The 25139-nt window shown below is 43.0% G+C and overlaps 1 protein-coding gene across 1 annotated transcript in view; it reads left to right on the top strand.

Moving 5' to 3' along the window:
• The first annotated feature begins 3407 nt into the window (after window positions 1-3407).
• AQR (aquarius intron-binding spliceosomal factor) overlaps window positions 3408-25139 on the top strand; it is a 54475-nt gene continuing 32743 nt past the window's right edge. The window contains exons 1-14 of the mRNA XM_079954386.1: window positions 3408-3592; window positions 6173-6229; window positions 6728-6768; window positions 7884-7919; window positions 10301-10421; window positions 11907-12047; window positions 13160-13228; window positions 13536-13636; window positions 14104-14180; window positions 15889-15953; window positions 17601-17717; window positions 19277-19390; window positions 20355-20458; window positions 21371-21473. Of these exons, the coding sequence (XP_079810512.1) occupies window positions 3482-3592; window positions 6173-6229; window positions 6728-6768; window positions 7884-7919; window positions 10301-10421; window positions 11907-12047; window positions 13160-13228; window positions 13536-13636; window positions 14104-14180; window positions 15889-15953; window positions 17601-17717; window positions 19277-19390; window positions 20355-20458; window positions 21371-21473 (1257 nt within the window). The 5' untranslated portion in view covers window positions 3408-3481. The remainder of the gene's footprint in view (window positions 3593-6172; window positions 6230-6727; window positions 6769-7883; window positions 7920-10300; window positions 10422-11906; window positions 12048-13159; window positions 13229-13535; window positions 13637-14103; window positions 14181-15888; window positions 15954-17600; window positions 17718-19276; window positions 19391-20354; window positions 20459-21370; window positions 21474-25139) is intronic.

Below are 25139 nucleotides of genomic sequence, written 5' to 3'. Positions count from 1 at the left end.
TGGATGCACTCGTGCATTTCCAACTCACTGTTGGAGCATGACTACTGGCTGGTTTGATGCAACAATAAACAGAATATTTCCCATGGTTCTTGGCAGGACTAGATCCTGGCAGCTGTCTGCAAAATTGGGATCAGGGTGGCTATGAAATTCTTATTGCCACCAATTTCCCGCTGGAAAATGAAGGAAAGGGAACCATAAAAGGTCGGTCTGGATAACCCGAGCATCTTTAAACCCTTTCTGATCAGAATGGAAGTTACAGAACAGCCTGTAGAGCACATGCTCTAAATGCAAAAGATCCCAGGTTGGGTCCCAGGCATCGTTGGTTAAACAAGGACCAGGGACCTTCAGATTGTGCTGGCCTCCAACTCCAAGCCAGCATTGGCCAGTGGTCTGAGGCAATGCAGGGGGCGAGGTTGTCCAATGATGAGTACTTCCAGACTGTGGCAATTTTCAGGTGGAATTCAATCACATGGCATCAAATTCAACTTGCACAGTTATAGCTGATTGGGAGGCATTGTGCAACAAACCCATTTCTCCAAAGGATAGGACTTTTTGCAATAAGGCAAGTGATGGGGGAAATGCACTGGGGTTACACTTGCTGTGATGCAATGCCATCAGCCCTTCGTGGAAACAGATCAGAGTGGACGCTCAATAAGCAGCTTGTCTGGAAGCATCCAGCCTCTGGGGGGCCACAAGTATGCTATCTCTGAAAAAGGATCGGACTAGCAGGTGACGAGGAGGACCTCTGTCTGACCAAGCCGAGCCAGTAGCAGGGGGCCAAATAAGGTCATTTCCTATGTTCCCATCACATTCAAGGCAAGCAGAGGAAGTGTTTACCAATGCTGTAGAAGTTTGTGGAGTCAAGGAATGTCCCAGCCTGATAAGAGAATACTAGCATACGGTTAAGAAGAAGAAGAGTTTGGATTTGATATCCCAACTTTCACTCCCTTTAAGGAGTCTCAAAGCGGCTAACATTCTCCTTTCCCTTCCTCCCCCACAACAAACACTCTGTGAGGTGAGTGGGGCTGAGAGACTTCAAAGAAGTGTGACTGCCTGGGGACACAGGTGGCGCTGTGGTCTAAACCACAGAGACTAGGGCTTGCCGATCAGAAGGTCGGTGGTTCAAATCCCCGCGACGGGGTGAGTTCCCGTTGTTCAGTCCCTGCTCCTGCCCACCTAGCAGTTTGAAAGCACGTCAAAGTGCAAGTAGATAAATAGGTACCGCTCTGGCAGGAAGGTAAATGGTGTTTCCGTGCGCTGATCTGGTTCGCCAGAAGCGGCCTAGTCATGCTGGCCACATGACCCGGGAGCTGTACACCGGCTCCCTCGGCCAATAAAGTGAGATGAGCGCCGCAACCCCAGAGTCATCTGCGACTGGACCTAACGGTCAGGGGCCCCTTTAAGTGCTGCCTGAAGGTGTCATGGTCAATAACAATTATGCAAAGATAATACTGTATTCCAGTTGGGCTCTTTTTGTATATGTTTAATTACATTTTAAATAAATAAATAAATAAATAAATCCTTATATCCCACACAATCCAGTTCCAGGGATAGCAGACATATATGGCCTGGTCCCAAAGATATCCTGCAAGCATTGCCGCAGGTTCATATGATGGGGGGGGGGGGATTTCATTACAATATACAAACACTGACAAATGCTGTGCTGCATGTAAAGTAGGAAATTATATACAGTAATGACTGAATAAAGCATGGGTAGGCAAACTAAGGCCCGGGGGCCGCATCTGGCCCAATCGCCTTCTCAATCCAGCCGGAATCAGTGTGTTTTTACATGAGTAGAATATGTCCTTTTATTTAAAATGCATCTCTGGGTTATTTGTGGGGACGGCCTGGTGTTTTTACATGAGTAAAATGTGTGCTTTATTTAAAATGCATCTCTGGGTTATTTGTGGGGCATAGGAATTCGTTCATTCCCCCCCCCCCAAAAAAAAAAATGTAGCCCTGCCCCCCACCAAGGTCCGAGAGAGAGTGGACTGGCTCCCCGCTGAAAAAGTTTGCTGACCCCTGGTAAAGCAACAAAATAAAATCCGTACTAATATTGCTGTTACATCCAACGTCCAGCAGAGGGGAGCAGCGAGCACTCCTGTTTAAACCATTTAGGCTGAAGCCATTGCACGCTGTGGCTCAAAGCTCCTATTGTGATGATCTCTACATTTTTGGGGGATGGGGCTGGTAGAGCGAGGTAAGGGCATTGGGAGCTGCCGCACAATACCACACCGTACACACGTTATCAAGATGCGCTTAAGTCACGCAGATGAAGCGAGCTACCTTAAAGCTCTTACCAGTCTACTGTTTACATAAAGCAGCACAGAAATCAAATCGTAATATCAAGCGAGCTTTCTCATAGCTAAGTGTCATGCGTATAATTATTGAGATTTTCTGCCTATATTCTTGTGTGTGTCGTGCTGAGTTCAGGGAGAGAACAAGCACAAGCTTAGTTTATTGCTGCGTGACTTAAACTAAGGGAAAAGCTCCACTCAGAGGCGAGGACTGGGAGAGAATTATAGGCGCCCAAGCAGGTCTTAAACCACTAACTTAAAACCATGAGCATACCAACAGTGTATAACGTGTGAATGTGTGTATACACGCACGCACGCGCACACTTTGGTCACTTTTGCACCGGAGGAAGTGGGCTGCAGTCCAGGAAAGCCATCCTAACAAAGCTGCAATCCTAACCCCGCTTCCCTGGGAGTAAGCCCCACTGAATTCACTGGGACTTACTTCTGAGTAGAGAGGGTATGGATTGCGCTGTAACTCTTGTCATAGCAGACACTTTCACCCTAACTTCACGCTAAACGTGAGTTATTGTCAGGTAACCGCGTGCAGGATCGCTGCTGTCATTAAATTAAATTAAATCAGGTTTGCTTGCAGATCAGAGTTACACTCTTCGTTGAAAACAAGCGGTTTTTGACGCGGCCACTTCTCCTCTGAAAGCGGAAATCAAGACACAAAACAAAAGCTCCCGCCCCTCTGTTTGCAGCAAAAATAAAAAATAATTTAGATAAATCCCCTCCCTTCTCAACTATTCGGTTGCACGCGGACACCTGGCGCTTTCCACCTTTCCAAGTGTATAATGCAGATTCTAAACATACAGGGCAGTGCTGCGCCTGCCCACTCAGAAGTAAACCCGGTTGAGTGTATGGGACTTCCTCCTTGCTAAGTCTGCATGGAATGGAACCCTCAAGGAGTCACTCGAGGGAGTGGACGTCATGCTATAATTTCTATCTCTATGTGCCCCAGCTTCTCAAGGCGAGGGGAAAGGGAAGAGGCGAACGGAATCTGTAAAGGAAGCGGAAGTAGCGTGTGTGGCGGCAGCCGTAGCGGCTTCAGTCCGGGCGGGAGAAACCATACTACGGGGGGGGGGGAGAGAACGGGCAATACCAAGCGTGGTTCTCAAGAGAGAGAGGGCGGGGAGGCTGGCCTCGTGGAAGAGGCGTGGAAGGGGCTGCTGCGCGGAAACAACATGGCAGCGGCGCCGGCGATCTCCTCGGCGGGAGCCCAGCAGGAGCCGCCTGCGCCCAAGAAGATCGTGGCTCCCACCGTGTCGCAGATCAACGCCGAGTTCGTGACGCAGGTGAGCCCCCCCCCCCCCCCACATCATACCCGAAGGGAGCAAAGGGATCCGGAAGATGCTGGGCTCAGGTGGAGAGAGATCTGGGGCACGTCCCCCTTTGAAGGGGCACATGAGGGAAGCCCCCACCCCCACTAGGGAGGATCCCTTTATCTATTGATTGCATTTGTCTCCCACCTTCAGTTCCCCCCTCCAAGGAGGTTCTTCCCTCGCCTCTCATTTAAAAACCCCCAAAACAACCGTGCGAGGTAGGCTAAGGTGGGAAGTCCAGGGTCGCCCAGGAAAGTATTTGAACCCTGGTCTCCCAGTTTTTCGGTCTGTCACTAACCACTAGGCCACCTTTATGATTATAGAGGCACTGTGTCTCTGGGTAAATAGGTGGCTAGGGGTGCTGTCCTTTGGTTCGTTTTTGTTTCATGAAGTTGGTTGATTGCAAGAAGAAAACACCTCAAAAGCCGTTTACGAAAAGATAAAACCAGGAAAAGTTGACGGTGCGTTGAAATATACAAGAATTCGCACCGGGATTTCTAAACATCTGGGTTGTTGTGGTTGTTGTTATATTTCATTATACCCCGCTTTCCCCCCTGACAGGGACTCAAGGAGGCTTACAGATAAAAATAAGAACAATGAGAAACCATTAAAAACAGTTAAACACTGGTCGAATTAAAACTATGTCCTGCTTGTGAATTTTCCATAGGCACCTACCCGGTTGACCACAAGGAGAACAGGATGTTGGGTTATATCGGCCTTTTTGATCTGATCCAGCAGCACCCCTTTTATGCTCTCGTAGGAATAGTGCTGCTGAATCAGACTGACATTTCATATTCTAATCCAGCACCTGTTTTCTGCAGAAGCTGGATAGAAGCCTCTGGGAAAGCTTTGGTAAAATATGGAATCAATAGTATAGTTAGACTAGGTGCACTGCCCCTGAACATGGAGGTTTTGTTGATGATCACACTAAGGCAGGATGCCTCAACCATGTTTCCTGCAAAACATCATGCGTCCAAAAGACTTTATGTCTTCAGTGTCAAAAGTATTGTATTTGTGGGTGTATTAAGCACATATGACTTGTTTCTCCCAACACTGAACTTTGTATTTAATAATAAAGCAAAGCAATTGTTTTAAATACCCACGGACATTGGGATGCGGGTGGCGCTGTGGGTAAAACCTCAGCGCCTAGGACTTGCCGATCGCATGGTCGGCGGTTCGAATCCCCGCGGCGGGGTGAGCTCCCGTCGTTCGTTCCCAGCTCCTGCCCACCTAGCAGTTCGAAAGCACAATTAAGTGCAAGTAGATAAATAGGTACTGCTTTCTAGCGGGAAGGTAAACGGCGTTCCGTGTGCTGCTCTGGTGCCGGTTCGCTGGAGCAGCTTCGTCACGCTGGCCACGTGACCCGGAAGTGTCTGCGGACAGCGCTGGCCCCGGCCTCTAGAGTGAGATGAGCGCACAACCCTAGAGTCTGTCAAGACTGGCCCGTACGGGCAGGGTACCTTTACCTTTTACCCATGGACAACAATTAACACATTGAGGAAAGGTCATTATTATGATTTGTTGATTGCGGTTGCATATAGTTGCAGTAAGTCTTTTGACAGGCACCATCATTTTGCTGACTGATAAAATGAATGGCTGGACCACACACAGAGGATATACCATATTTTTCGTCTATAAGACACATCAGACCACAAGATGCACCTAGTTTTTGGAGGAGGAAAACAAGAAAAAAAATATTCTGAATCTCAGAAGCCAGAACAGCAAGAGGGATCACTGTGCAGTGAAAGCAACAATCCCTCTTGCTGTTCTGGCTTCTGGGATAGCTGCGCAGCCTGCATTCGCTCCATAAGACGCACACACATTTCCCCTTACTTTGTAGGAGGGAAAAAGTGAGTCTTATAGAGCAAAAAATACGGTACTCACTGTACTAACTGGGGAGGGATTAGGACTGTGCCCCCAAAGCAGACCATTGTACTAGTAAGATATTTTGCTTTATAAATCAGGGCTCAAAATAAGAATCTCTGCCAGTCCTTTTTCATTATTTAAAAAAAATAGCTTTCAACAAACTGGTGTGCATGCCACTCCCCCAGAGGAAACAGCTTGCTTACTGCAATCTGGCTCTCTAATGAGTAGCTAGCTCAGCCTTTACCCACCTGGTGCCTTTGACATTGAACTGCAATGTCCATCAGCCCCAGCTAGTACTGGCCAAAACATCTAGAGGGCAAAGATTGAGCAGTGTTTGAATATTCAAGTTATTAAACTATTATAAACGTTTGGAAACCAAAGTGCAGCTTCTGATTGGCTGCAGAAAGCAGCCAAGCGGAAGCCCCGTCGGACATTTGGCTTCCATATATAGTTCACAAACCGGAACAGTCACTTCCAGGTTTGCGCCATTCGGGAGCCAAAATGTTCGAGAACTAAGCTGTTTGAAAACCAAGGTACGACTGTATAAAACCTTGCATCCTTACCCTTTTTGTACACAGAGGGAAAGTATGGAAATATTCTCATGTTATCATATAGAATGGAGGTTTGGTTATAGTAGGCTAGGACTTCTGATTGTATATTTTAATGAAATGACCTTTTATCTTACAGTTGGCAAACAAGTACTGGGCACCATATGTCAAGAAAAGGCTACCATTTGAGTCAAAGGTAAATGCTTAAAACATTGTTAGTTCTATTTTAAATTGGTAGTGCAATAAATCCTAGAAACTCGTATTTAAAGTAAAAAAAATTATTTTGGATTACAGAACAGGAAGAATGTTGATTTGATTTCAGCACTTTGTTTAAAACTGTACAAATAAGCCACCCTGACAGCAGCTTTTACATTCTATTCTATATTTGCTGCTTATATAATGGAATATTTTGTCAAACCTCCAAAGGTTCCTTGAAGTTTCTTTTAAAAACCAGTTTGATTTCAGTACATAGATTATTATTCCTTCCCTGCACAATCTTCTTAATACTTCTGATTTCATTTGTTGAAAACATGAAGCATTATTGTAGTTTTAAAACTGTGCTACTGTGTTGATGGTGTTAAAGAATTCATCTCTGAAAATGCATGTTACTGGAAAGAGGAGATAAAGGAGAGCAAGAATTGTGCTGCATATCTTTTTCTTTTTTCAAAAAACCCTCTCTCTTCCTTTGTTGTAGGTTATTGAAGATGTGTATGGAAAAGAAATTGTTAGGTCCAAGTATGTATACTGCATTTTCTCTGTTATCCATTATCTGTATCATAATAGACACACTTTTGACTTTTCAAACAATGAAGTCTCCATAAAATAAGTGTCTGAATTCTGTGTATGTATATGCTTTTCTTGCATAAATTGTCTTGCAAGGACAATTTTTTATTATTCCTTAGAAGAAATACAGGCCACAGACCAGTGCATCTCACCACTGATTATGGGCACCTGTCTAGAATTTTTATTTAATTATAGGATTTATAGTCTTTTTCTGTCTTTATGAGTACAGTGGTACCTCTACTTGCGTTCACCTCTGGTTACGTATCCTTCGGGATACATACGTGGCAAACCTGGAAGTATTTTTCCGGGTTTCACCGTGCCCATATGCCCAGAGGTGGTCCCTCCAGTTGCAGAAACATTGGGATCCAACCAGCGCTCCGGAATGACTCCCATCCGCAACCGGAGGTACCACTGTAAAACTTGTTCAAGGTGGCTTATACAATAAGAGAGAAAAATACAATTTAAAACTATAATATAAGACTTGCAACCTTCATATATCCCAATGCCATCTGGACTGAATGAAAAAGAGAAATGCAGCTGGGAGTTGTTAGTGTTCTGATGACATCTCTGATGGCAGTTTCATGTTAACAGTGAAAGCTGGTGCCCATCACAACTGGTAGGGGAGAAGGGAAGGAGGCCACCAGCCATAGACAATGATATTCAGAACCAACTAATTCAGGTTTTGTCCCCATCCTTCTCCCTGTAACACTGAGACTAAGGAGGAGAAGGTTGATAGCCAATGCCACCCGCTGAACTATTTGTAAATGGGGACAGACAGGTGGGAGCTGGTTGAGGCAGACTGATATTGATGGTCCATTCATTCTAATAGACCAGCCTCTGCTGGATGTTACATAGCATGGGAGACATCAGAGAACCCAGCAGTGCTTTATATCACAAGTGATGTGGAGCAATCAAAAGTCCATCATCAGCACCATATGGAATCTGCCATGCAGGTTAGTTTATATCCTCCAAAGCACAGTACCCCTTGAGTTCAAATATACAACATAAGGTAAACTAATTTAGGCAAGAGTTGAAATGTTAATTTTCCCCCCTGCCTGTGATTTCAGATTTGCGATTAGAAAAATCATGCTTCTGGAATTTAGGTAAGTGTTTTTAGAGAAAGAAATGCACTTTAAAATGATAATCTGACCCGTGTGGGGTAGTGTCTTACTGGTTCAAAAATCTCCTTTGCCATAAATTTACTAATTGGCTATTAGCAATCCACTATATCCCAGCTTAATCTCCACACCCTCCATCTGCAAGATGGAGATGATAATTTTGTTTGTTTGTTTGATACATATATAGCCCACCTTTTCTCCAGAAAACTCATGGCATTGTCATAACGACCCTGTAAGGTAGGACAGACCGAGAGACAGTGACTGGTCCAAGATCACCCCTGAGCTTCGTGGTTGCGTGGGAATTTGAACATGGCTCCCTAGTCCAACACTAACCACTGTGCAATGCTGGCTCTATCTCTGAACTTATCTTACAGGGTCGTTATAAGGATTGCTGACATAATTTGTATGAAATGCTTCAAACATTCTAATTTCTGTCCAAATAATATTTGTATTTACCATTACTAAGGCAAGGATGAAGTACCGTAGCTGTTTGGAAAGATAATGTAGCTCATTCCTTCACTTGGCCATATCCCGGTGTGTCATAAGCTGTATAGTTGAAACTACAGGAAATACAATGTTATGCCAGCTAAAGTATAGGTTTTGTTTAATTCTTCCAAACATTTAGAGAAAACAAAGCTTCCTCCTGCTTCGTTTTTTTGCTGTAAGCAGTGATGACACCCTGGGTGTTTTATGTAACTCTGTTGAAACCTTTATTTTTGCACTGAGCCTGTAATGCATAAACTTTTAATGGGTTGTGATCCTTGCCCAATTAGATTGAAAAACCTCTGAGCCTTTGCTGGAAGAATGGAGATGGGCTGGGTAAATAGGTCTTTGGATGGAACACAAATAAATTTTCATAATGGGGCTTGGAGGAGCCTCTACATGGGCTAGATGTAGAAAGGGTTTGTTGTTTTGGTTAGGGCAGTGGTTCCCAAACTTACCCCTCTCCCATGGACTACTAGAAAATTGTTGATGGTGCTGGTGGACCACTTAAATATTTTTCTGCTGGTAGTGGCAAGCGTAATGCAGAGGGATAGAGGCAGTGGTATTGTTATTGCTTCTTCTGTTTATTATATTGTAATACAATGTATTACAACTTGCATTCCAAAGAATTCAAATAAGATACAATATAGGAAAATTTAAAACCCCAATATGAATAAAATTTAAAAATCAGTATGAATATTTAAGGGGGACATGCTGCAGACCAGCTGAATGACACTTGAAGATCACTGGTGGTCCACAGACCACAGTTTAGGAAACCCTGGACTAGGGAGAAGCAAGTTATAAGGTGCTGTAGGGAGGAGGAGTGCATGGAAGTTATTTGTGGCCACTCTAGGTTGAATATCCTCAACTCCCAAATAGGGCATCCCAGTTCTGGGCACCACAGTTCAAGAAGGACACTGACAAACTGGAACGTGTCCAGAGGAGGGCAACCAAAATAATCAAAGGCCTGGAAAAGATGCCTTATGAGGAACGGCTAAGGGAGCTGGGCATGTTTAGCCTGGAGAAGAGGAGGTTCAGGGGTGATATGATAGCCATGTTCAAATATATAAAAGGATGTCACATAGAGGAGGGAGAAAGGTTGTTTTCTGCTGCTCCAGAGAAGCGGACACGTAGCAATGGTTCCAAACTACAAGAAAGAAGATTCCACCTAAACATTAGGAAGAACTTCCTGACAGTAAGAGCTGTTCGACAGTGGAATTTGCTGCCAAGGAGTGTGGTGGAGTCTCCTTCTTTGGAGGTCTTTAAGCAGAGGCTTGACAACCATATGTCAGGAGTGCTCTGATGGTGTTTCCTGCTTGGCAGGGGGTTGGACTCGATGGCCCTTGTGGTCTCTTCCAACTCTATGATTCTATGATTCTAGGTTTTTGATTTTGCTTGTGAAACCAAGTTGTCCTGCTTTTTAGCGCATTCGCAAGTGTCCATGCTGTCGATTCATTTTTTTCCACAATTCATGTGATGGCTTTTATTTCAAGAGACAGGAGGCATTTGCCTTTGAGTACTAAAGCAAGTGTCTGCTGAAGTGCGTGTCGCAAGTAGGAGGGATGCTTATTCTTATTCTCCTTACAAAATAAGCATGAATTAGTGTTCAGACTAATGTAGTGCTTGTGCCAAGTACATGCAAAACTTCTTTAATGAACAGAGTGTTCCAGAGGGCTAATTCATGTGCTGTCCTCACTCAGATTGATTTAAATGGCCCTGGTAACTTTTATTGCAGTGACCTGTGTTGGAGGCGACATTGGAAGCTACGTACAAATCATATAGATAACTTTTTTAGTTTTTATAAAAGATCATTATGTTTCTTGCCCCCCGATGAATGACATATTAGATGGGTGGTAACTCTCTTGTCTTTTCACTTTTCACAGCCAGTACCTTGAAAATTACTTGTGGATGAATTATTCTCCCGAGGTGTCAAGCAAGGCTTATTTGATGTCAATCTGTTGTATGGTGAATGAAAAGTTCAGGGAGAACGTTCCCGCATGGGAGGTAATAGACTTCAATTATAGCCTGCAGTAACTTTGAGCCACAATTTGCAACTTTCACATTGCCCACTTAAAGTGTCGTCGCATGTCAGAAAGCGCAATACCGGCTGTCACTGTGCCTCGTCTGAAGTCGTCTGCCGCAGCCTTTTAAAACAACAGCAGGCTCCTGTTAGAGAATAGCAAGGGACAGTTGAAAGGTTTCACAGTGGAAGCAGGAGAAATGTGAAAAGAATTGTTTCAGTGATTGGAGGTGTTTTCTCTGCGTTGTGACTTGACAAAGTCTGGCACTTAATGGTGAAGTTTTTTGTGCTGTCAAAAGATAATGGCAAGAGAAATGTTCGTTTCTGTAGGACAGCTTTATTGGAAACTGGAGAACAAGTTTGCTTTGGGGACATTTTACATTATCAATAGTTTCCAGTCTCCATGGCTCCATCTTCCAGTAATGCTAAGAGACATCCTTACATTAAGAGACATGCCTGTGGTAATACAATGAAGCTTTCTTTGGGCAGGGGGTGAGAGCATAGTGACCTTGGTGGAGGCAGAGGAAGGAAGCAGCAATACTGCTGTGATTTTAGGAATGGGGTCTTGGTTTCCATTTGGAGCCAAAGGAGATGAAGTTGGACAATACACATTTTTGTTATGTAAGTAGCAGCCTTGAGAGTTCCAGAGGGGAAGTAATAAGTTTTAACTAATTATTTCCCTGTCATATTCCTGATTTTTTAAAATTAAAAAATGCCTCTCTGAAGCTGCATTTCAAGGAAAGCTTCTGTCAGCACATCTTGTTTGGGTCTCAGCTTATTTATTTATTATAAAAAGCCTTCAATTTTCTGTACATGGTCTATTTCTACTTTTACTTTTTGAGTTTTCACTGATAACCCGATTTCTATCCTGTTGCAGGACACAGGTCTGTTGTGAATGAATCACTTCTGTTATTTGCTAGTTTGCCCCCTTTGTACATTCAGAAAAAAGATGTTGTGCTTACCCTTCCGCTGGGTATAGAAGTGTGGGTGTTGTATTTGGGTACTGCCCAACTATTTCTCCTCAAGAAGATAGAAGTGATTGATCTGACTCCTGATTCTGTCCCTTAACACTCTTCAGCAATGTAGTCACTTCATGATATCCAGTGTAAGAGGAAACCCATTAGCAGACCTAAATAATTTTAGTCCATTGATTTCAGTAGATCTACTCAGAGTATAACTAATATTGAATATCACTCATTGTCTTTTGCATTGTTCAAAGATACAGCTGTTCTGTTGGTGTTCATCACCAAATTGCTTACTGTGAAGCACAAATGCTACAATGCTACGATTCCTACTACATAGCTAGTTCCAGCAGTAAACCTATGAGCAAATGGCCAGTCTGTGCTTGCCAACAGCTTACAGTTGTCATGTCCAGTGAGTGCATTTCCCCCACTATGCATCCACTCAGCACAGAAATATGAAAAAGATGCTCCATGTGAGCTCACTGCTGACTTTTATGTTCCCCTTAGACATTCAAAAAGAAGCCAGAGCACTTTCCGTTCTTTTTCAAACGTGTGCTGGATGCTTCCTTGGCTGAGAGTGACAACGAGTTCTCTCTGCAGGAGCAAACCATACTCCTGCTCTTCCTTGACCACTGCTTCAACAGTCTGGTAAGCTTTATTCTTCAGAGATTTATCGTTGTTGTCATTTATGGTGCGTTTGGCAAATACAGCAGAAGTGCCCATAGTCCTGGCTACTCAGAGCAGCCTCCTCTTGTTAGCATGCTGTGCCTCTCCACATTCAGTCGTCACAGTTTTCTTCTGAAGGAGCCCTCTTAAGTGGCATTTATTACGCTAGGATTCCAAAGATCCATTTAGAGCCATTCCCAGTGCCTGCTCCTCAACTAGAGATTGTATTTCTCTTGAGGACAAATCAGAGCCTATGTTTGAGCAGGTTCTGCAGGTGTTCCAAGACCTCTTTAACTGGGCAAATATGCTGTACCAAAGCCCTAGGATTTAGTAAGTGGGACTGGCATGAAAGTGTTGTATTGCAGAGTAACTTTTGATCAGTGTTCCTGCTAGTCTTGTCCTCTTTCAGGCTACTCCAGCCTCCCTCTTCCCCATCTTCCCCACAGATGTTTTCTTTCTCAGTAGCCACATTGGGCTACATAGCTGATAGAATTCTGCATCTTTGTTTGCTCTTAGTATATATAATACTTCAAATGGACAGTTAAGTCTTCCTTTTGGTTAGCATTTGGATTTATAGAGGTGATAGCCAGCCTAGGCCTCTCCAGAGTAGGGGGGTTATGACTCGGAAGCCACTCCATGCACAGAAAATTCTATAGACAGAGATGATAACCCCTTCACATCAGATCTGCAAAAAAATTGACCCACCAAACGAAGTGCATTAGCGGGGATTTTTCTTCTTTTTCCTGCTTTTGGACAACTGTCAAGCCATGATTTGTGGCTCACAGGCCATGCTTGGTTTAATGGAATACTAGTGATATTGGCCGGCTGTAGATTATTTATTCCCCTTTCCTCATAGAATAGAGCTTTCCTGACTTACCACTACACCCTTCCAAAAGCTATTCTGGAGGGTTTGGGGGTCCTCCCAGTAGAGCATGGGAGGTGGCATGTTGAGGCTGTAGTGGGAAGGGAATTGCCAAAAGTTGGGGACACCCCTTCCTCCTTGTGCAACTAGAAGTGCCTTCCATTTGTGCAACTGTCGTTTTGAATCCAAGCCTCATAAACATACTAATAGCCTGTTCTGTTTCTTGCAACAGGAAGTAGATTTGATCAGAGGGCAAGTCCAGCAGCTTATCTCCCTGCCCATGTGGATGGGACTGCAGCCTGTAAGTTTTTCATAAAGAATGCAGGGAACCTTTGAAGCATCATGTGGACATGGACATGTGGACTGGACCAATTCTGCTGCATTCTAATGAATCTTTGCATGACAGCTTCTGCTGTCAGAGATTTATTGCTATTTTAATCAGTGGTTTTGGAGACTTTTAAAATCTTCTGCCTTTACAATGGGCAGGCATAAGTTCTTGTTCAGTTTGGGGTTTTGAAATTACCTTTGGGGCACCCAAATTAGATGGATGGATATACTAGAGATCTAGCTCATCATACTATTCAGAATTCATCGTCTCACCCTTTTAGGCTCGTCTGGCACTCGAATTGAAAAAGACACCAAAGCTTAGAAAATTTTGGAATTTGATCAAGAAGAATGATGAGAAAATGGATGAAAATACTCGGGCACAGTAAGTTTAATAGTATTGCTTTTAATAAATCATGTGTGGGGATTGTAATTTGCTTTGTCTGTGAAGAAAAGCTGTTTTGGCAAAGGCCCATTTGTACCTCATGCTGCTTGGGGAAAACAGGAGTTGGGCTGACTAAGACCCCACATCTGCTTGCCATCTGGGTGTAGTGGATAGTGGATGTGATACAGTGCAGCTGTACCACAATATGTTCCTGCATATTATACTGGCATATTTGGTTTATTCATCCAGTACAGACACATTAAATAGACTGACCAGGAACCTTCCCCAAGTAAGCCAGGTTGAAAGACATGCAGTAAGACAACTGCTTATGTGAGAACATAAGATGAGCCTTGCTGGGTCAGAACAGAAGCTTATCTAGTCCAACGTTCTGCTTCCCGCCATGGTCAACCAGATCCATCTGGGAAGTTCATAAGCAGGATGTGGAATCATGTCTTGTTGTTTTTTAGGGCATTTCAAGAAAGAAGATTCCTTTCGCAACTGATCCAGAAATTCATCTCTGTATTAAAATCAATACCCATTTCAGGTATGTAGAGCAAATTGTAAGTGTATGGGCTTATGCAGGAGACCCTCTTCTCTTTTACCTTGCCCTTTGCCCAAAGTTAGGCATCCCAGATGAAAATGTGATTTGTCCTGTTTCAGCCTATTGCAGCTTATAGTATCTTGGAGGGAGGGGATGCAAGTACATTTCTGCCTTGAGCGCTCGCTCCAGAATGGGAGCAAAATCAACATACTATTAAATGCACAGGAGTTCTATTCTGTAGAACACATTATTTGAAAAATTATCCTCGTTACACGACTTTGTTTCTCTGATGCAAAACAAAGGGCGATTTCTCTGAACCCTTTTATGGGAAGTTTTTGTTCTTGTTTCACTGTGTAAAATTTGCTAGACTGACGTAGTGACTTTACTTTTGAAGTGATTCAGTTGAAAAGCAGTCAAACAGATTTGCTAAATATCGAAAGGGAACTGTCTTTTTTTAAACTAGCTTCAGTTCTTCAAATGAATAGGTCACTTGTAAATTCTCAGAAAACTACTTTCAGATTCAGCGTCGCATTGTAAGTTTGAAGTAATGGCAAGTCTTATTCATGCATAACTTAAGAGTCTGTGCTTGCCCAACTGCAAATTAGCTCTCTACTTTAAACATACTTGGCTTCGCATTAAATATTATTTGGTGATTATTTTTTTAATATCCACCAGGGTTTCTCTCCCTGCTGAAAGACCCAACACCTCAAGGATATCTCTCCACTGAGGGTTTATTTTTAGAATAGACAAACTTGGCCTGAATATTTTCTGCTTATACAGGGAATAATAATTCTTCTTTTTTGTGGCCGCTGCCACCTCCTAAGCTTTTGAGTTGGAAGTAAGGTAGGAGAATGCCAGGGACCTCTTTGGCTGAGGAGCCCTAAGAAACCTCTTCACTGCCTGCCCAGCCTTTCAGCTTCACAGCGTGAAAATCATATGGGAAAAGTGTTGGAAGCTGTCCCCTGAAGGTGGTTTGTGCACCTTCAGATACCTGCTCCCAACCTTGTATACCCTCACCCTGTCTGACCTTCCCTTCAGGAAATACCAGGTCAGTTGGAACATTGGGTAGCATTGCCTTAAGGTGCTCTGTTCAGCTTCAGGCTCCCCATTTGTGGAATGCTCTCTCCATGGAGGTTTGCCTGGCACCATTATATACCAGGACCTTCCATACTTGGGTCTCAAGCAGTTCTTGTACTGCAGTTCCCATCATCCCTGACCACTGGTCCTGCTAGCTAGGCATGATGGTAGTTGTAATCCAGAAACAGCTGGAGACACCTTTAGGCACCAGGCGAAAACATTCCTCTTCAGCCAGGCCTTTGGCTGACCAACACCCTATATCCTTTTAAACGTGTTTGTGGGAGGGGTGGTTTTTGCTTTCTTCTGTTTTTATTATGTATTTTGTGGTTTTATCTTTTATTTTTATGCTGTGAACCGTCCTGAGATCTGTGGATGACGAGTGGTATACAAATTCAATGAAAGAAGTAGAATAAAAAATAGTTGTGGCAGTCCCTGATGTGCCAGAAGAAGGGGGGAAAGGCATTTTCCTTGCCAAACTGGACTGCAGTTGGGGCACAAAAATAGAAATTGTTTGGCCATCTCTGCCTAGAACCAAGGGTCTTGAAATAACTCTTAAGCATCAGCAAAATTTGATTTGGATGCATTATACATCAGTTCCAGGATTACCTTTTTAATTACCTGTATTTACTTCTAGGTCCTCTCTCTATGGATAAAGTGCATTACTGTGAAAGATTCATTGAACTCATGATAGATCTAGAGGTATGCCTAATACGGGATAAATATAGTGATCTACTGTAGCATCTAAGCCTCTTGAATAACTAAAATATGTGCTGTGTTAGTCCTAGTGTTGAAGCAGCTGACTGAAGTATGTTTAACTCGCACATAGAGCATAGGAAGTCCTCTTACACTGAATCAAATCTTACACTGAATCAGATCATTGGTCTGTATAGCTCAGGTTTGTCTACACGCTGACTGGAAGCAGCCTTCCTATGGTATCTATATTGTGAGAAGGTCCCAGCAAGGCTTTCAAAATCGTTGTTATTATTTTTTAAAATGCCTAGCGGCATTCTTCTGGATTTCCTGAAAATTTCTGTTTTGAATAGCGAACTAGTTCATGCATTGGTAACTGACAGGAATCATATCACATATGACTGCCTTTGTTTTATTTTAAGATGTGTAAAATTATTTCAGCAGGAGAGACTCTGTAAAAAAGTGTGGCTGTGTCACCCACTCTGGATGCAGTTAGCTACGAAGCTCCACGGCTTTAATCTTCAATAGAAATGTGATATGTTCTCATATTTGTTTGCTCTGCTAAAAACTCAATGTTTCCAAGGAGGGACATGGCTGGTATCATTGAGCCTATCCACTCTGAACAGGATTCTGGCCCCAGAGAGAGGGTATGCAAGATATTCAGCTGGGATGCTGCTGGATCGTAGCCAAAATGCCAAGCATCAGAACATTTCATGTAGGTTCATTCTGCGCTAAGGGCATTACAGGAGAGTTAAAGGAGTTCAGATAGTTTCTGAAGCCTGTTGTGCTGATTGGAACTGGCAAACCAGAAATCGTCTATAAAAAGCCATCACATTTGTTCTCCTGTAGCTTGTCCCATCTGAACAGAGTGTCTTTACCTATACTTAAGATCCCTTTTCTTCCCCCAGGGCGTTTCAGGGTTTTGTATTCAGTTACATCTATATTGTGATTGAGGCTAAACTGCCAGAGCATTTCAGCGATTAGCATGACTTTGGTGGAAGTGAGCCATGTGCTCCCACCAGTTCATTTTTTATTGTCAATAAATATGCCCCCCCCCCCCACGTTAATCAGTTCAGGCTTCTCATTGCCATTAACTGTGCTCTGTCTGTAAAACCTTTTGACAGTTATGGCCATATAAGGTGTTTTGCATTTCTTATTTCATGTATTTCTGTAGCATGGAGCTGTAATGATCGAAATAGCTGTATTGCAGTAGTCTATTGACCCCCAGTTTCTGCTGTGGTTTTTGACATCTGACAAGGAGATATTTTAGGAGGATTTTTAAAGAAAAGAAACATTTTTGTAATATTTTATTAATGAATAATTTAGAAATTGTTGTTTAAATGAGAAGGAAAGGGCTTAATTCTTCACATGGCTGCTCAGGAGTAAATCCCATTGAATTCAATGGGACTTCTCTCTTTTTGGTTTTGTGTTGTTTCTGATCTTTGTTTAAATTAGCCCATTGGGCAAGCCCTGTGGGCATTGCACAGATACTACTATCAAAATGGATATTGCAAGGACCTCATGACACCTAATCACTACCACTACCACCACTTTTTTTTTGAAAGCACTGAATTCTAACCAGTTTTCTAGTTACTAACAGCCTCCCAAATGTTGACATATATGTGATTGTATATTTTTTAATTATTATTATTATAGGCCCTACTTCCAACACGACGCTGGTTTAACACGATACTTGATGATTCCCACCTCGTTGTGCATTGTTACTTATCCAGCCTAGCCAAAAGGGGCAAGGAGGGTCATCTTTTCTGCCAGGTACGACTCGCTTTGATTTTGCAGAGCACTTCTTTCAGCACCTCAAAATCCTCGCTAGCCAAGGCAACACAACATTATTACCAAAAAAAATACAGCATCACAGCTGGAAAGTGATGGTTGACAACCACTGCTTGCTGTTGGCCCCTGTTGTGTTGCTTAATGAGAAGCATGTAATACAGGAAGGCAGCATAGTGCAACCACAATGGCTAAACATTGCTGACTTTGGGGGGGACACTAGATGGAGTACAACTATGGCTGAAGCAATTTTGTTAAACCTGCTTATATTTGGGTTTTTTATGCTAAAGCCAATTTTAAAAGTATGGATGAGCTTTAGGGAGCTGCACCTAGACTAGGGGCAATTGGCACAGCTCTCAGTATTGCCTGCAAGGCCATCTTCCTCAAACCATGGCCACCTGCCCACACCTGAGATCATAAGGAGCAGGTAGAGATGCGGCTGGATCAACTGCGCAACCGAGTTCCCCCACCGCCCATCAGCTGCGTCACTGAGTTCCTCTTGGGGAGTTTGATTGGGCAGCTGATCCCTGCACAAAGCAGCTTTGCCAGCTCTATGAGCGTTGGGCCGGCAAAGCCCCTCATGCTATGCTTTCAGTGCCTGACAACCAGCCTCCTTTTGAACACTTGGGAAGCTCAGTGCAGTGGACTTTGGTAGGGGCAACAGGCAACCCACCTGTCTATCTTCTGGCACTTTAATGTTGTCAGGTCAGGGTTGCCCCACAGGGGTGGGGACAGATAACAATCTGGCCTGATGGGCCTCATCTAACACACACAGAAGTGTAATGTCAGAATACATTTATTTATTTTTTTAAATAATATTTATTAAAGATTTTCAAATATAACAAAAAAAGAAAAACATCCAAATTTAAAACCTTATTTTCATTGGCTTCTTTCCAGGACTTCCCCTCCCCTCCCCCTCTTGTATTCCAGTTCTTTCAAATAGATTCAACAAATTCTTACCCCAAATTTTAAAATTATTATCATTGGCCCAATTTAAAAAATATTTTCCCATCCCCTAAAATCGACCTGTTCCCTTCCGCGAGTTCCCCTGTTTAATATGCAATACAGATTAAGATAAACAGAAAAATAGAAAAAAGAATAAAATGTAATTTAACACCCTTTGGATTCCAAATTTCCCGCCCCCCCTTCCCGGTTGTGTCAGAATACATTTAAACAAATGTTTTTACTGTATGTATGACTAATGTTGGATGTCGGCTCACTGTCGTGAGGTGTGTGCATGTTCTGGATGTGATAATACATCTTTTACTTCCCCTTTGGTAGTGGGAGAGTAATAATGGAAGGGTGAGAGAAAACATGAGAAGCAAGGGTCCAGCTTCTCCTCACTATGTTCTCTTACAGCTGGCTTGTAATGGACTGAAAAATGAAATTGCCTTCTCTAAGCAATGAAATGATACAACTTGTTTTGTTTGTTTTGCATTTTGGAAATAAAATGAAATATCCCTCGACTATATAGTATTGGGCCCCATGTGGTGGCTAATGACCCTGCTTTTCTGTATATCTAATTTGTCATCATTTTGTTTCAGCTTTTAGACATGCTCAAATTCTACACTGGTTTTGAAATTAATGACCAGACTGGAAATGCATTGACAGAGAATGAGATGACTACTATTCACTATGACAGAATTACTTCCCTCCAGGTATTTAAAGGCCTCCGGTGTAACTGAAGGCTTTGACATAGATTTAAGATTGCTTGTCAGACAAGGGGTGATGACAGATTTAAAATAAACCCACCTCATTTGTAGGCCTGGTTTCATGGGTGGAAATGTCTGTTCTTAATATGAATAAAGTACTGTTGGTAAATAAGTGATCATTCAGGAAACTTTGATGTTTAGGGGCATGTCCTTGGTTTAGTAAGTGGATAGTACTGAAAGTCAGCTGCCAAAGCCCTGTGCAGATAGCCAATCCGTCCAGGCAGGGGGGAATTTGAATCATGCTGGCATTCCCCAACTCCCACAGTGTGGTGTGCTGTCCCTCTCCTGATGTTTGCATTAAGCTTCATGTTAACATAGCAGGCAGTCCATACATACAGATACAGTAGCATTTGAAATGTTTGGCCCCTCTCCCTTGTAATTATTGCAGCTTCTGTTAGAATTAAAATAGCTGCCATGTCTTTTTTGTTCCAACTGTTTTCTTATCAACCACCCTATCCTAACCGGTATTCAGAAAAAAATGGACATCATTGAGTTGCATCCAACAAAGTTGCCCCATATATTGGGATATCCTTTCCACTTTCTGCATGCCTCTTCCCCAAGTCTGTTCTGGGGATTCCCCCAGCCCTCTAAAGCAGATTTGGGGGTCACACACAAAAAGTAGAGAGGGGGGGACGAAGTCTTATTGTGCAGGTGGAAGTCCTTGTGCTAATGGGACAGCTTTGTTGGCTACAGCCAACATGGAAGTGTGACACAGTTCTCATGTGTGAACTCAGATCCACTAACAATGTCCTCCCCGCCAAATAAATCAGGTTGTCCTTGCTGTGAGCTAGCCTTACGCTATTTGTGGGGATTTGTACTTGCCCTGTTAAATTGCCGGATGTTGCATAAGTCACGTTGCCAAGTAAAGACAGCATTTGATTTCTCATCCTGGTTCTTTGTTGGATTCTAGAGAGCCGCTTTTGCACATTTCCCAGAACTCTACAATTTTGCCCTCTCAAATGTATCTGCTGTAGACACACGTGACTCCCTCATAAAACTTTTTGGACCTCTAAGGTAAGTTATATTTTAATTTATTTTATTCTCATCATTTGCTTCTTCTGGGTGTGAATGATTTGGTGCGGGGAGTAGGAAATCCCACAAATTCACAGTGAGTTGCTGATTGTTTGAGCAACAGTTAGTATTGGAAGCCCCCTTTAATAACAACAACAACAACACACCACAGCTTGGTTATTCTAGTAAATGTTTTGCCTAAATAAACCCTGAAATGTTTGCCTAAATAGAAATAGTGGCCACCTGTAGTAACCAAGCAGTAGATAAATTTAAAACTATGATTCAGAGAATCATGAGTGATCTCTTGTTTACTTTATCCAAATAATAACTCCCCAACAGAGTTTTAAGAGGGGTGAAGGGAGGGAGAGCAAAGGCAGCTTCTGAAAGGCAATGTCTCTTGTTGTTTAGTCATTTAGTCGTGTCTGACTCTTCGTGACCCCATGGACCAGAGCACGCCAGGCCCTCCTGTCTTCCACTGCCTCCCGCAGTTTGATCAAACTCATGTTTATAGCTTCGAGAATACTGTCCAACCATCTCGTCCTCTGTCGTCCCCTTCTCCTTGTCTCTTAGTATATGTGTAAAGGCTATCTGGTTTACAGCCTTAACTTCACTGTTTGGGGGTTTCATATGTCAAAAGAAGTTGCTGAATTTGTCTGATTGTAGGTTGTTTTTTTAATTAAAAAAATATGAATAATGATCTCTGTCAATAATCCTTTCAGTGTTAGGTTCCTTGCATAAGAGCAAAGAGTGTTAGCTAAAATGAAGAATGGCCCAGATCAAAATCTTGGTCAGTAGGCCACACAAATAGTTATTGTACTTTTTTGGGGGGAGGGCACTGACAGAATTTCAAAGCAAACAGCTCCATTTATTAAGCTCAAGCGCTATGTGACTTTTGCTTTCTTCTTTATTCTTCAGTCCAGAAACACTCCACCAGGTGGCATCCTATCTCTGCTTATTGCCAGCCCTACCTGAAGAGGAAAATACAAGCTATGACAAAGAGTTTCTGCTCGAGCTGCTGGTAAACAGCCTTATGTCTGTCTTTGCTGGGTCAAGCTGTTTTCCTTCTGTACAATGATATCTATGATGTTGAATAGGACACCATGATTCTTTATCAAGGCATTAGATGGCAGGCCAGGGTCCCCCCCCCCTTCTGTCCTTGGGTTACCTCAAATTCTGCACCAGAGACTCAACCATAGTCTGGGTCGGGCTGCAAATCCCTGGGGTGTGCTCCAAACCCTATGCACTGTGTTTTCACATCCTGCCAATAGCACAAAGAATTGTCAAGAGTACATGAATTCATAGTTTCAATAAGTTATATATTAGGATCTGAAAGGAGAAAGGGGCAACTTCTTTTTATCACAGTAGATTTCAAATGTGACTAAAAAGAATTACCGTATTTTTCGCTCTATAACACGCACCCGACCATAACACGCATGTAGTTTTTAGAGGAGAAAAACAAGAAAAAAATATTCTGAACGAAACAGTGGATGTATGATTTTTGTGGTTCATGCTGTGGCCACAGACATGTGATCTAACAGTGAGTTTTGAGTAGCCCAGTGCAAAAATCCTGAGGATCCATGTGGATCCATGCTTTGTAACCACGTTTTTACACCACTGCGGACCCAGGCAACAGTGGGTGCATCATGCACCCACTGTTGCCTGGGTCCGCAGTGGTGTAAAAACGTGGTTACAAAGCATGGATCAAGATGTAGCCATGGGCATGCTATGTGATCTGATGGTGAATTTGGGGTGACCCAGTGCAAAAATCCTGAGGATCCATGTGGATCCGTGCTTTGTAACCACGTTTTAAGTGGGGAGGGAAGGAAAAGCACTCAAGGGACAAGGAGCACGCGTGGGGTGTGTGGAGAAGGATGCTGCTAATAATGCAGAAGAGGGGTATAAGGGGAGAAGGCTCCTCTCCTCTCCCACTTTGCTCCTTTAAAGCAAGCAGGCTCTGCTTTTCTCCCTCCTCCCCGCTCATCCCCGGCTTAGCGAGCTGAAAAACTTTGCTGCTATGTAGCAAGCTGAGTGGAGAGGAGAGAGGGACAGAGAGCCTGCTTGCTTTAAAGGAACCAATCGGACAGGAGCCGCTTATACTCGTGTAAGCGACTCCTCTCCTCTCCCGCTTTGCTCCTTTAAAGAAACAGGCTCTCTGTCCCTCTCTCCTCCCCACTCAGCGGCTCTTCTCCCGCTTTGTTGTTTCAAAGTGAGCCACGGAGGAGGGAAGGAAGGGGAACCATGGATCCTCTGCTCACGACTGCAGCAGATCCCCCCTCCATCTGTAGGCATTCCCTCCATAACACGCACATACATTTCCCCTTACTTTCTAGGAGGAAAAAAGTGAGTGTTATGGTGCAAAAAATACGGTAGCTGAATTAGGGTTGGGTATAGGCAGTGCTTTTTTAGGGGTATGTATACGCATACCCCTAAACATTTTGTGAATCTAAGTTTGGCCTCATTGAGGGGCAGTATTTCAATATGAATAGGAAAATGAGAGTACCCCTAAACATTTTTTTAGAAAAAAAAAGCACTGGGTATAAGCATGCATAGGCCTCCTAGGTTAAGATTTATGCCTAACTTTGCTGTTCCTTTAACTGACTCTGTTCCTTTGATTCCCCGCCCCCAGCTTTACCCCTCAAAAATATCCCATTTAGCAAGGATTTTTTTTCTGACATTATTAAAGGAGTTATAACCTCATGGTCAAGAGTTGGGCACTGTTGGAGTGAATGGGGCTTTAGCTGACACATTAACGCAGTGTTTCTCAAACTTGGGTCTCTCGCTGTTTTTTGTACTACAATTCCCTTCATCCCTGACCACTGGCCCTGCTTGCTAACTGGGGATGCTGGGAGTTGTAGTCCAAAAACAGCTGGAGACCCAAGTTTGGGAAACACTGCATGAAAGATTTATATTTGCGGCATAGCATGGATATTTAAGCCATTTAATAAATTCTTCCTTCTAACTGAATGGTCATTAAGACCTTTTTAGTATGAAGGGTATTAATTATTATATGATCTTACCCAAGCATCTTAAATATCAGTCTTGTGAGTTTTTAAAAATGCACTTGCTTGGGAAAAATTGTTCAGTGAAGTTGTGCTGATCACAGTTCTTAATTTGTCAACATTATTCCAGCAGTGCTTGTGTATTTTCAAGTCTTTACATACTGTTTTAGTTGCCCACTCAGATAGCGCTACTGAACTTTAATTTGCAGTTACATTTATTTATTCATGTGTCTCTCAAGAGACTCACAAACAGATGGAGGCAACATCCTAACATGTCTGGTTTGAACTTTGCATTTTGTGTCACAACGAGGTCACGCTGCTAACTATTGTGTGATGCCATGAAGATTTACTTGTGTTGGGTGGTGGTTCAAGCTCTCTGCAATGTTGCTAATGCGTCGCTGGACGTGTGCCATGTGCTCTGAGGCTCTGTTCAAAACTGTATTCAAAGCTGTGTAGTCTTTCAGCCGACCAGTGGACTGCTGGGGAAGAAATACATTTTAAAATTGTTATTCAGGACTCCCTTCCACCATGTTTGTGCAGGTGGATATTAGATTTTCTATCAAACCGTTCCCAAAGGGTCAGGTTGGGTTCCCACGTCTCTGCGAATCTCATCACGAATACGGGAACGCCGCAGGGGTGTGTGTTGAGCCCGCTTTTATATACGCTCTATACAGCTGACTGTGCCCCCAAATACCCCAGTAATAAGATCATTAAGTTCGCAGATGATACAACAGTGGTTGGTTTAATCATGGCTGGAGAGGGGGAGGCGGCCTATAGGAAGGAAGTTGAGCAGTTGGGGGAGTGGTGCAGGAAAAACAACTTACTCCTTAACTTAAAGAAAACAAAAGAGATCATTGTGGACTTTAGGAAATGTAAACTGAATATTCAACCACTTATTATTGAGGGGAAGTGCGTGGAACAGGTCTCAGTGTTTCGATTTCTGGGAATGGAGTTGAGAAACGACCTAACCTGGGGAGAGAACAGCAAAGACCTGGTGAAGAGAGCTCAGCAGAGGTTATATTTTTTGAGAATCCTCCGGAAAAACAATCTCTCAAAGGACCTGTTGATGGCATTTTACCATTGCACTGTGGAGAGCGTACTAACTTATGGTGTGTGTGTATGGTTTGGGAGCTGCACGGCCAGGGAAAAAACAATGCTATCCAGGGTTGTAAAGACTGCAGAGAGAATAATTGGGTGCACTCTTCCCACCTTAGATCAAATGCTAGGCTGCTAGGTGCCATAAGAAAGCGGCAGAGATAGCACAGGATAGTACGCACCCCGGAAATGATCTCCTTCAGCTTCTGCCTTCTGGAAGAAGGTATAGGGTTATAAAGGCCAGGACTAGCCGCCTGAGAAACAGTTTCTTTGCAAATGCAATTCTGGTTCTAAATGCAGCATAAGGGGTTTCTACAGTATAGTGTATTTTAAAATAGGGTTTTAGAGTTTTTAGGGGGTTTTTGAATGTTTTATGAAGTTTTTATGTAGTTTTATGTAGTTTTTATGTAGTTTTTATGTAGTTTTATGTAGTTTTTATGTAGTTTTATGTAGTTTTTATGTAGTTTTATGTAGTTTTGCAATTTCATTGTCCTGCATGGAACAATGACAATAAAGATATATCTATCTATATCTATCTATCTATCTTCCTCTTCCCCTCCTCCAAATATATAATATGCAGCCTAGATAGG

The sequence above is a fragment of the Podarcis cretensis genome (assembly GCF_951804945.1).
Source record: "Podarcis cretensis genome assembly, chromosome: 1".
Lineage (NCBI taxonomy): Eukaryota > Metazoa > Chordata > Lepidosauria > Squamata > Lacertidae > Podarcis > Podarcis cretensis.
This window is presented reverse-complemented; position numbering and strand designations above follow the sequence as displayed.